Here is a 13,343-nt window from a genome sequence, read left to right on the forward strand (position 1 = left end):
ATTATTGTCCCTGGGACAGAAGTAGAAGTAGAAATGGACAGAGGGAACAGAAATTGCTTTTGTTAAAAAAAAAAAAAAAAGCCTTAGCACTATTTATATTTTTAACCTGTTTACGTATAATAGTTTGATTAAAGCTTATTGTAAAAGACCTTGAGATCTCCTTGAAACATCCATGTATAGCCAATCATTCTTTGTCCCTTGGGATTTTATTTTATGATATTAAGATCTACTAAATCCCAGAGTAAACCAGAAATTGATAAAAGGGTGATTGATAAAGTTGTTGTTGATTATTGAGTATTTTGAGAAATATGGATTCCTGGATGTTTCATGTGATTTTCACTTTTTAAAATAGATTATGTTTAATGTATGGACCAAGTGAGGAAAGTGGTGGGGGGGAGGGGTGGTGGTGTGATGAATTGGGAGATTGGGATTGACGTCTATACACTAATGTGTATAAAATAGATAACTAATAAGAACCTGCTGTATAAAAATTTCAAAAAATAGATTATATTTTAAAAAGAAATCATATTATAGATATTTTTATACTAACCTGGCTGACCGTATCCGTTTTTCAACATCATATCTTCCGTATTATCTGTGGGGTAATACTCAACTGAAAATTCTCTTTTATCATTTTCACCTCCATTATTTTCATCCAGTGTCTCTTTGGGAAATGGCAATTCTGTCTCCTTTGGAATGTTCTGTAAGTTCCAGGGGTTGTCAAAAGTATACAAGAACTTTTTAAAATATGGTAAAGTATCAGAATCGTCTGTTTTCTCTAAGACCCTTTTCTTGCCTATTTGATTTTCAGTTTCCATAATTTTTATTATTTTTATTTCTTGTTCCTTATCAGGGTCAAATTCACTTGTTGGAGGATGTCCATGTTTATCTCCCCCACCTTCTTCTTCATTTTTTCCATCATCTGATATAATTTTGTCTTCATTAGCATATGAAAATCCTAGCATAGCAAAACCAAAATCAAACCAACTTGGCTCGAGAATTGAGCTATCATTAGTGATTGTGTCTTCTTTTTCTGTTAATATTTCTGTATAAGGAACGGTGGGTTCTTCCTCAGAGGATATGGAACTAGGAACATCTTGTAAAGGTGGGTTGCTTTCTTTGGACAGTAATTCAAGCCCTGTATCCTCACCCCCAAAATCAAAATAACTTGTAAATCCACCACCAAACCAACCAGTGTCTTGAGGATTGAGGATGTGCTCTGACTCAGACACTAGTTCAGACTGTTTCTTTGGCACTGAATCAAATTCTGATTCAAGTTCTTGCTTATGTTCTCTTTGGGGCTCACCATTGTTTAATCCCTCTGGGTCATTCTCATCTTCCACTGTTATTTTTCTATTTCGAAATGAGCTTTCTTCTAGAGGTTCAGTAACTGATTCAAAAGTCTTTTCTCCAGCTTGGTCCTTTCCAAATCCAAACCATCCTTTCACTTCAGGAATAGCTGAGGATGGTAGGACATGATCCCCTTCTGGAATAGGATACTGTTCCACATTTCCAGCTTCTACTGATTCCCAATCTTTTGATTCACTGGTACTTCTGATATCTTCAGGAGCCTCTGATGCTGGAAATTGGTCTTCAAACAAAGTACTTTCAGAAGTTGAATAAAAGCCAAGGTCTATCTGAAAATCATTTTCATATACTCTAGATTTGGGCTCCTTGCCCTCTTCATATGGATATATATTTTCACCATTACCACTGTTTAACTCACTATCTTCATTTTCAAATGTGTAGCTTATTCCAAGAAGACAGAGAAAGTCAGATTCCTGAAAGAAAAACAGTTACGATTGACATTAATATATAAAAACTCCTTGTTTCTCTGAAATCATTTAAAATGGATGAGTATGATTTCCCAAGGCCACACAACTAGCTGAACAGCAGAGCAAAAACTCCTAATCTCAAATACTTGTATCATAACTGACTTTTCAGGGTTACTGATGTAAACCTAAATGAAAATCCTCTTGCATTAGGATTTATTTATTATCAAATAATTGAAGAAATTAAGAAGCAGAGGCAATCAAGTAGTGAGTATATTCTGCAAATAAACTCTAGTGAACAGGCATACATGGCCACAAAATCTTGCTCCTGGTAAGGGTACACTGAATGGACATATGCAGCTCTGCAGCGCTTTCAGGGAGGGGAATGTACAGCACATGGTCACAGCTCAGACAAATCAAAGACTCTAAAGCATGAAGGCCTGGTTAGAAGTTGCACTAAAAAAACTTCTTTTTTTTGGCTGCGTTGGGGTGTAGCTGCGGCACGCGGGCTTCGCTCTACTTGTGGCATGCGGGCCCCAGGGCACATGGGCTCTGTGGTTCGCGGCACGCAGGTTGAGCCGCGCGAGCTCAGCGGTTGCAGTGTGCGGGCTCAGTTGCCCCGTGGCATGTGGGATCTTAATTCCCCGACCAGGGATCGGACTTGTGTACCCTGCATTGGAAGGCAGATTCTTTACCACTGGACCACTGGGGAAGTCCCCACTTAGACTTCTTTTATTGAGATATTGCATGTAGCCGATGGAAGCAGTGATCCCCTTGCTCATCTCACAAAACAACCAAATCATCAAGAAGAAAAATGGTGAAGCTATTTTTTTTTAATCTGAAGGTATGAAACAGTGATATACACTGCTCTTTGGATATCACCATTATGAAATGAGAATAAAGCTCAGAATTTTACAAAAAGAAACTTCAGAATTGCAATTTTACAGTATTTTTTGGCATTGCAACATAGTAGGTGATTAACAACAGACGCTGGAGCCAAACACTCTGGGTTCAAATCCTAATCCTGAGGTTTACTAGCTCTGTGACCTTGGGCAAATAGGATGACCTTTCTATGCCTCAGTCTCCTCAACTGTAAAATGAGAATAATGACAGTACCTACCTTATAGGGGTGTTGTGAAGATTAAATGAATCAAGTAATTAAAATAGCAACTGTCTCTAGTAAATACTAGCCTAACCTAGCCCAAGGTTACACTACCCCAGATGAACCAGTCATGCAAGGATAAAAAGGCCCAACCCCTTGCCTCTGTTCAGGACAACCCTGAAAGCCCATTCCAGCTTCAAAGCTCCTTATGGAATCACCTGAAACCTTTGTTGCAACCGGATCACAGTTCAACTTCTCTGTCTGCCCAATCCTGCTTTTTCTTGTATTCCCTCACAGGTGCTATTCCCAAGAGTACTCCCTAGTAAACCTCTTGGATGCAAAGATCCGTCGCGGATTCTATTTCCCAGGGAACTTGACCTAAGAATTTGGGCCTTCTAGGGACTTCCCTGGGGGTTCAGTGGGTAAGACTCCACGCTCCCAATGCAGGGGGCCAGGGTTCGATCCCTGGTCGGGGAACTAGATCCCACATGTATGTCGCAACTAAGACCCGGTGCAGCCTAAATAAATACATGTTTTTTAAAAAGTAAAGAATTTGGACTTTCTATATGCTTACTATGTGCTCTGCACTGTGCCAGGTGCTGAAATTCTACAGTAAACAATAGAAAAACGTAATTATAAATTGTGATAAGTGCTATGTAGGAAGTAAACAGGAAGCTGTGATGACGAAGCAGTAATTCCTTTAGGATTATCATGGAAGAGCTCTCTGAGGCACTGATGTTTCAGCTGTGACCTAAAGGATAAGAAGGAACTAACCAGGTGAAGAACTTAGGGGAAGCGTTCCAAACAGAGGGAAGAGCCCGTTTGGGTTTCTGGGCTAGGAAAGAGCTTGGCATGTTCTAAGAACTATCAATAGGCCAGTGTGGCCAGGAGCATAGTAAGTGCGGGGAGAGTGGCACGTGACAGGGTCAGCAGCGGGAGCAGCAGCAGATCATGTAGAGCCAGGGTAAGGAGTCAGGGCTTGATTCCAGGTTCAATGCAAAGCCATAAAAAGGCTTTAAACCAAGCAAATGACATCATCTGATTTCTTTGTTTTTGTATCTATAAGATCCATTGCTGTCTGGAGAATGAATTGGAAGAGGGCAAAAGCAGGGGCAAGGAGACCAGTTAGAAACCTATTGCAGTGTTCTACTCAAGAGACAATGATGCTTTGAATCAGGGCTATGGGAAGAGTAAAAATGAAGAGAAGACAGATATATTTTGGAGACAGAACTGACAGGACCAGTAGTTATACAGTGAATAGACATTTAATCCCAGAATTTGTGCTGGAAAAGAGCCAGATAATAGTTTACTTAACTAGGCAGACTGACTTCACACTGACCTCACGTAAGGTAAATAGGCTTAACCTGGAATGTGAATTAAATGGGCTAATCAAATTCACATATTGAAGAGTCACCTTCTGATTCCCATTCTCATTATCAAGCCCAGCATTATCAAGCTCATTTAAAACTCCAACAGCAAAAGAGGTTTACAGATATGACACCTAGAGAGTGTGATGGGAAATAAACTCTGTCCCAGTAGGACAATAACATTAGTAATAATATCTAACACTTACATAGTACTTACTAAGTGCTGTTCTATGTACTTTACATATGCTAATTTTTTTTGTGTGTGTGTGCGGTACGCGGGCCTCTCACCACTGCGGTCTCACCCGTCGCGGAGCACAGGCTCCGGACGCGCAGGCCCAGCGGCCATGGCTCACGGGCCCAACCGCTCCGCGGCATGCGGGATCCTCCCGGACCGGGGCACGAACCCGCGTCCCCTGCATCGGCAGGCGGACTCTCAACCACTGCGTTACCAGGGAAGCCCAATATGCTCATTTTTTGCTCAATAAATTTGTTAAGGTAGCACTATATTATAATCATCATCTTCATTTTACAGATGAGAAAAAAGGCACACAAGACCACGTGGGAACTAAGTGGCTGAGTCAGGCTTTGAACCCAGTCCACTTCCAGAATCCATGCTCTTAACCACTATACTTTACTGCCTGTTAATTTTTCAGTAAGCAAAATCCTTGTCATCAATCTCGCCTTACCTGATTTTATTCACATACTCAAACTATTCCTAGAGTGAGTTTTCAGACTATTTTATATATCCACTATATAAGATGTATAACTGATGGGCACTTATACTACAGAAAACTGTTTTAGCCAAAAATTTTTAAATTCAGTTAATAACCGATAAAGCAACTAAACTCCAATATCAATTAATAAAAATAAATAAATAAAGTAATACATTCATTAAAAAAGAAGAAGAAGAAAACTATTGGTAATTGGAAAAGAGAATTCTTGGGTGTTTACAACTATTTCTTTTGTTAGAGAAAATAAAATACAAATTTTCTTTAATAAATAAATAAATAAATTCAATTAATAACCGAAATGAGTTTACTCACTTTTGTTGATATTTCAACTTCCTCAGATATGAACACCTCTTCAATCTGGACTGCATCTTTGGGAAAATACCCAAAGTCCTTTCCTTTCTATCAAAATGAAGAATGGAGATTAGCAAGGAAGAGTGATCAGAGCAATAATGGCCATTGAGCTTAATTTTGTTCCATGTCCTTGGCTTTCATCTATTTCAAATTACAAACATTAACGGCTTTCATTTACCATCTAAAAGAAAGTCAGTGAAATCATATTCCTTTTGCTACTCGACAGAACAGCATAAATCTGAGGGAAAAAAGGGCCAAGCTATAAAATGCCACATTTTCAGATTTCAGAGGGAAAACCACACATTTTCTTTCTTTTTCTGTTCTTAATGACCTTTCTTGCCCAGGTGGACCACAGATTTACACTAGTAAACCTGGAATATCAAAAAGCAAGAGAATTGTGACTGTAGCCAAGCAAGATGGAGCTGTGACATACGCAGCATTTTCAGGATGTCAAAATTGGGTAAGATGTTTAAACTCTGAAGGGCTGAGGTGGATTCATCAAGATAGTAAAGATCTATGAGTCTTCCAGGGTGCATTTGGTTCCATACAACTTTTCTGAGGGTGCCTTGGTAACAGAGATCCTCTCAATCGGTTTAAGTGCATACAAGATGTCCCCCAAGAGTGAAGCCTTCACATAACCACACTCGGCCCATTTCCCACCCCTGTCAAAGTTTAAAGAGCATATTTCTTTTGGCCCTTTGATTCAGCACCATTATACCTCAACTGTGATTCTTCCAGCTCTCCAGTTGCTGCAATTATTTGGAAACTGACAGAATGAACTCCACAGTGTGGCTTCTTTTTCTTGGCCATGCCAGTGGGGCTTGCGGGATCTTAGTTCCCTGACCAGGGATTGAACCCGGGCCCCCTGGCAATGAAAGCCCAGAGTCCCAACCACACAGTGTGGCTTCTTAAACAGTTATCGCCTGGGTTAGACACCTAAGGCACAAAACCAAGTGTGCTTGAAACGTCACCCTGGCTCCACACATTACATGCTGCTTTTGTGTGGAACTATCATTTTCACACATAGTAAACAAGAAAGAATGCTTTCTTTTCCTCTTATGATACTGTGTCATTTTCCTTATAGTTGCATTGGGTACCTCCCATGCATTCAAGACAGAGAAATGGCATGTTTAAGGCACCATAAGCAGTAAGAAGTCTTGGGAGCTGCAAAGTCCAGGTAAACAATTCTGGCCAACAAGAGTCTGAGGTTCAGTCATGTAGTCCCTCATGCTAAAAAGCAGGATAGACCCAAATAGAATCTGCTCCTTCAAATAAAGATCACAGAGGCTACACAGGGAAGAGATCTTATGCATACGCAATATGGAAATGATGTATGTATCAGGTTGGTCATGCTTGTTCAGCTTGGGAGTAAAGTCGCTTGTCATGGTATCTTTTCATTCTGAGGCATGATATAATCTAAGATAAGACCTATATTCAACTGAAAATATTAATCATTAATTTTTCTATCTGTATATTCAGAGAGGTGATTGAGGCATCTAGGCGTTTCAGTGTAATAGGACTTTGGGCCAAACAGTGGTCTCTCTCAGTTATTCTTTTTCTCCACGAAAAATTCATATACCTCGCTTCCCTAGGTTACTGATCTTTCTAAGGATCTCTTCAATAGCAACTCAGTCCTTTATTTGCTCAGAAAGACATGTCTTTTTTTTTTTTTCTTTTTTTGGCCAAGTGGGATCTTAGTTCCCCAACCAGGGAATGAAACTGCGCCCTCGGCAATGAAAGCTCAGAGTCCTAACCATTGGACCACCAGGGAATTCCCAAGACATGTCATTTAATCTGATTAACTAAAACTTCCCAGTCTCTCTTAAACTTGGCCATTGGTAGCACCAAGGGATGGCTGGGGTTACCTAGTCATCCCATAATCTCCACTGGCACCTCTAAAAGTCTCTTCAAATAAATATAAAACCTAAGTTCAAACACTATGCATGCTGTGTAAAAGTAATTTCAAGGCACTCTTAAGCCTTCATCCCAACCAGACTGGCTTCCCCAAAGCTACTTTTTATAGAAATTCTGGAACCAACACTGAACATGACCATATTTTGTTTGTTTGTTTAAATATGTTAAGGGTTTTTAATAGATATATAAAGTACTTTGAAATTCTTAAAGTTCCTTTAGAGATGAACACCAGGCATCCTTGTGCAAGCTAGTCATTTATTCTGTATTCAATTTGTAAGATTAGATACTTACACTTCCTGCCCACAAATCTTCACTTTCTCCTGCAAGTTTAACATAAACAGATATCTCTTCTCCCTTAGTGAAGTTCAGGTATCGACAGTCAGGTCCTCTGTAATCTCTTATGGCTAAAACTCTGCTTATTAAAGCTATGTAAACATGCAGAGAAAAACACACAGTAGAGAAGGGAAGGAAAAGATAATTAGTTTTCTTCTGGCACCTACTATACTCCAGGCATCATGATAAGCTCTTTCATACCTTTTATTACTGCTATTATTAAATCCTCAGAACAGACTTATGAGATAAATAATCTCATCTCAGACTAAAAAATGAGCCTTTAATTAAGTATCAAAGAGTTGGTCACACACCTGAAAAATGGTGGAGCCAGATTTGAACTGAAGTTCTTTTCACTGTAACATCCGCCTTCTGTATTCTGAGTTTTCTTTCTGTTTTTTCCTAAGCCTTTCTAAAAACCCATCAGTCTCTCTTCATGGACAACTCATATCCTACTTCTGCTATAAGACATCCCTAATTGGTCCATCCTACTCTGCCGCTTCTCTGAATTTCAATATTATCTATTATCCTTATGTTGTATTACTATTTACTGTTTCATATTGACCTGTCTTGTCATCATTCACTGGAATGAAAATCCCTGGAGGGCAAGAAACTTACCTTACATTTCATTTTATCCCTCTTAGATACACACCCCTCATCCCCCAGACCCAGCACGTAATAGGCCCTTAATAACTATGAAAGACCATAACCACATATGCTAGATTTAGCCCTTCAGCACATAAAGTAATATACATACCTTATTAACGATTATAATTATACTGGCATATGTAAAACATTTTCATTAAGTCGTGCAATTGAAGTTAAAATAACTTTTATCAATTACTACAAATTTGAATGTTCTCTTTTCATGTTATGTGCCTAGCCCTAAGGAAACTAAAATGAGGCTGTAAAGAAGGAAAGAAAAGTTGTTATAATAATATTATTATAAAAAATCATCTAGTAAACATTCTCTATATATTAAATTATGTATCCAAATGATTAAGGAAAATGTTTACACATAAAAAATTTACTTTTAAATCATTTATGTTCATACTAATAATATTTTGCATTTTTAATTACATGTTGCAAATTCGAAGCAATTCTCATATACTGGAGGGATAGAACAATATAAAGCAATTCTAATATACTGGGATGCTATTCATTTTGTACCATAATGCCAATTTCAGAAAATAAGTTCTTAAGCAATAAAATGAAAATTAATTTCTCTTTGTAGAAGAAGGAAGTTTAATATTCAAAGATATAAATAAAATTATGTATTCCTAACACTGATTTCAGTATTTTTGCATAATAAGGGACCACAGAAATAATTAATATTTGATAAAGTTTACACAATAGATCATGATGGTTTGAAATAAAAAGTCTTAGAAAACTCATGAGAATCAGAAACTTCTGATTGTGAAATAGAAACTAAAAAATGTAAGGGCTTCATAAAAATAACTATCAAATGGCTTGATATCTTTTTTAATACAAATCAATCACATTTATCTTAAAAAATAGTAAAAGTGCTAATTAGTTTGTTTTTGAGATCTGGATTAATATCCTTAAAATTTCTTATATATTTATATATCAGGCTGATCTTTGCCCCTTTGTATATTTACATTAAAAACGATCACAAAATACTTTGCTTCCAGCATTTCTCTTTTATAGTGTACTATACCTTATAAATATTTCTCAATGATATTAACGTTCATTTTTATCATACATGTCCACAATAACATTTTACATTATTTCAGAGCCTCATTTTAAGAGGAAAAGAAGGGAAAAAAAGAAAAGCGACTTACTTTCACATTCCAAGTCACCACATTTTTTTAAGTCTGCCAGCAGTTTTGTGCCCTCCAGACATTTTGTCAGAGAAATAACCAGAAGGAGGATTCTGTGAACTCCAAGATCCGCCATGCTAAAACAAGCAGGAATCCCAAACAAGGTTTAAACCAGTTGTTTAGGCGCTAGATATGCCAGCCAAAACAGGAGATACCCCACACCCTTTACTAAATATAAGAGGAAAAAGTTGGGGTTTTTTAAATCCCTTGATAACTACCTTTTTCTACTGGTGTTTAGGCTTAACTTGAGGGACAAAAACTCTCTGTTCTCAATCTGCAGTATCAGCAGTGTCAGGTATCCAGATTATACATAAGGGTTTAATAATTAACAGGGATTTTTAGTTGGAGTCATGTTTTATAAAGCCAGTGCAGTAAAACTCTCTTGCTTAAAGGCACCTTGCATTCCACAGAACAATTCTTAAAGAGGCCTTCATAAAAAGGTAGTTCATCTCCTTCTGTTAAAGTCTTCAGGTAGATCAGTCAATAAGTTCATAGTATTTGCTGCATGCAAATACCAGCGTCAGTGGAGATATAGTTATATGTAGAAGCAATAATAATTTATGTTAAAAGCATGGTTTGGGATTATCATGATGAAAGTTATTTGAAAAAAATATCCCACGTTCGTATTTTAACAACCTTCAGTGTTACTATGAAGTTGAAACTTATATTTAGTTAAGATAGTTAAAATGTATTAAGTACTTATTAGGTTGCAGGTACTGTCAAACAATTATGTGATCTGATTTTACTCTCACATCAACTCTCCGAGGTAGGTAATATTATCATCCCCATTTTTGCATTATGAGGAAACCGAGGTACATAGAGATGGGTTAAATCACTTGCCCAATGTCACATAGTGAGTGGAGAAGAAATTAAAACCTAGGCTCTGTGACTCCTCCTACCCACAACCACTATGCTTTACCACCAAGAATCAAGTCATCTGTCACAGAAAGATGTCTACTCCGTCTGCAACAATACCATTCTGGAAACAGAAGATACAATATCATTTTATGTACTTAAATTCATATGCATATTTCTGTATATATAGAGAGAAAGTGAGAGATGTCTGAAAGAATCCTCCCCCATATGGTGGGAATATATCATGTGAGCTCCAGTTGTGTTCACTTTCTTCTTTGTATTTTTCTCTATTGTTTGACTTTCTTTTTAAAAATCAGTGAGCATATATAATTTTTAAATAACAATAAGGTTTTGAAAATCAAATTATTTGAAAGATATTGTCACTAAAAAGGAATCAAATCCCTATATTGGGAATTTTGGTGTAAAACACTAGATCACAGTAGATTTTTGGAAACCAAAGTTGTCCTTTTTTAATCTCAGGAAAATATTTTTCTAAGCCCTTCTTTGCTGTACCTTTTCCCAGTATCTGGGCATGCCAGGGTATACATACTTTGCAGAATGCAGCACTTAATGACACCACGCTCCCCTCTAGCGTCTGAGCAAGCTAATATGAAAGACTGTTCCTTTCAAAGTCCTAAAAAAAAAAGACGTGTGTTTTCTATTTGTTTGTTTTCCAGAATCAATAATTAGTAAGAAGCCTGCTCTCTGAGATCAAAGATTTTTTTTTTTGCAGTACGCGGGCCTCTCACTGTTGTGGCCTCTCCCGTTGCGGAGCACAGGCTCCGGACGCGCAGGCTCAGCGGCCACGGCTCACGGGTCCAGCCGCCCCGCAGCATGTGGGATCTTCCTGGACCAGGGCACGAACCGTGTCCCTTGTATCGGCAGGCGGACTCTCAACCACTGCGCCACCAGGGAAGCCCAAGAGATCAAAGATTTTTACATCCTCAGAAAGAATCTGATAGAGCATGGGTTTGAGGATCCTTTGGTTTACAATCAGAGCGCTGCATAGCTGTACACGTGCACACTCAAAAAGGTGTAGGTTGAAAACTTTTGCAAATCTATAAACTATGTTGTCAAGGACATTAAAGAACAATTAGCTCTTCAGCTTCAAATTTTGGCACATAATTATTTACATAATCTATAATATCAAATCAAGAATATTTAATAACTGGGACTTCCCTGGTGGCTCAATGGTTAAGACTCTGAGCTCCCAATACAGGGGGCCCAGGTTCAATCCCTGGTCAGGGAACTAGATCCCACAGGCATGCCGCAACTAAGGAGCCCACAATCTGAAACTAAGGAGCCTGCCTGCTGCAACTAAGACCCGGTGCAACCAAATAAATAAATATATTTTTTTAAGAATATTTAATAATTAATGTACTTCATCATTTTTGTATTCAATACTAAAGATGTTATGGCTAAATTCTGAACTAGTTAATTTAATTGTGTTCTAAGTTAAGATAGAGAAGAACCCAGATAAATTTAAATTTGCCTGTTCATTTGAGTCCAGAAAAACAAGAGAACAATCCTTGCTTAAGATACCAGCTTGGAGGGATTTGCTCCTGCTAGAAATGTTCCCACTTTCTTGCTACTTAATGCACTCAAATGATCTCATTTTATGTCCAGATCATTACTTAAATATATTTTAATAGGATATCTGAAAATGTGGGTAGCACAATGTCAACTATCTCTAACAGATCCAGATGAAGAGGTGGTACATGAAAGGGATAAGAACATTTAGTTTAAAGAAACCAAAGCATCAGGAGTTCCCTGGTGGTCCAGTTGTTAGAACTCTGCGCTTCCATTGCAGCGAGCGTGGGTTTGATTGCTGCTCAGGGAGCTAAGATCCTGCAGGTTGCTGCGCTGTGGCCAAAAAAACCCAAAGTATCAATTTTCACCATAAAAACAGGCATATTGACTTAGCCAGACATTATATAATGGCTGATGCATTTTGCAACTCAAGTGTTGTGTCAATATTAAAATATACTACTACTGCTAAGGAATGGTAAGAGTCAGGAATACGGATTTGGAAAGCCTATAGCTTTCTTCAGAAACCACATAGGAGGTAAGAGTACCTACTGCACAGAGCTAAAGAATTAATTGTCAAAGCCACACGTGTTCAGTGTCTTAGAGGTAATATCACAAAGCAACCCTTTCCATGAGTATATACAGACAGAAGCATGAATGCTGCACTTCTATTACTTGGTGATGTTATTTCTGATACTATGTAGTACTATCTTTTCTCTTACTACCTCAGATTTCCTAAAGTGGGAACATATTTCTTCAATCAGCTGCCTGTTACTTTGGCAGTTTATAAGATAGAGAAACTTGATTACAGTGGTGCCATCTTATCCACGGTTTCACTTTCCATGCTTTCTGGTACCTGAGGTCTGAAAACATTAAATTGAAAATTCCGTAAATAAATGAGTCACAAGTTTTAAATTGTGCACCGTTCTGAGTGGTGTTGATGAAATCTCATGCTGTCCTGCTCCTTCCTGCTTGGTCATGAATTAACCCTTTGTCTAGCATGCCCTGCCCATCAGTCACTTTGTAGCCGCCTTGGTTACTAGATTGGCTGTCAAGTTATCACAGTGCTTGTGTTCAAGTAGCCCTTGGTTTACTTTTTTTTTTTTTGGAGTATGGTTGATTTACAATGTTGTGTTAGTTTCAGGTGTACAGCAAAGTGAATCAGTTATACATAAACAGATATCCACTCTTTTTTTAGATTCTTTTTCCATATAGGCCATTACAGAATATTGAGTAGAGTTCCCTGTGCTATCCAGCAGGTTCTTACTAGTTATCTATTTTATATATAGTAGTGTGTATATGTCAATCTCAGTCTCCAGTTTATCCCTCCTTCTCCTTATCCCCTGGTAACCATAGTTTGTTTTCTACATCTGTGACTCTACTTCTGTTTTGTAAATAAGTTCATTTGTACCCCTTTTTTTTAGATTCCACATATAAGCAATATCATATGATATTTGTCTTTCTGTGTCTGACTTACTTCACTCAGTATGACAATCTCTAGGTCCATCCATGTTGCTGCAAATGGCATTATTTCATTCTTTTTAATGGCTGAG

The 13,343-nt window shown here is 37.9% G+C and overlaps 1 protein-coding gene across 4 annotated transcripts in view; it reads right to left on the reverse strand.

The window, feature by feature from the left end:
• The window catches only part of MIA2 (MIA SH3 domain ER export factor 2), a 109,021-nt gene extending 99,339 nt beyond the window's left edge, over positions 1-9,682 (reverse strand). For 3 of the 4 annotated variants that reach the window (XM_060004640.1, XM_060004644.1, XM_060004646.1), the window contains exons 1-4: positions 9,370-9,681; positions 7,529-7,662; positions 5,285-5,371; positions 551-1,781 (exon numbers count right to left, since the gene is read on the reverse strand). In XM_060004640.1, coding sequence (XP_059860623.1) covers positions 551-1,781; positions 5,285-5,371; positions 7,529-7,662; positions 9,370-9,484 — 1,567 coding nt within the window. In that variant the 5' untranslated portion in view covers positions 9,485-9,681. Of the gene's footprint in view, positions 1-550; positions 1,782-5,284; positions 5,372-7,528; positions 7,663-9,369 lie in introns of all 4 variants that reach the window. The other variant, XM_060004639.1, reaches the window with a different exon arrangement.
• Between the last annotated feature and the right edge of the window lie 3,661 nt (positions 9,683-13,343).

The sequence above is a fragment of the Delphinus delphis genome, chromosome 2 (assembly GCF_949987515.2).
Source record: "Delphinus delphis chromosome 2, mDelDel1.2, whole genome shotgun sequence".
Classification (NCBI taxonomy): domain Eukaryota; kingdom Metazoa; phylum Chordata; class Mammalia; order Artiodactyla; family Delphinidae; genus Delphinus; species Delphinus delphis.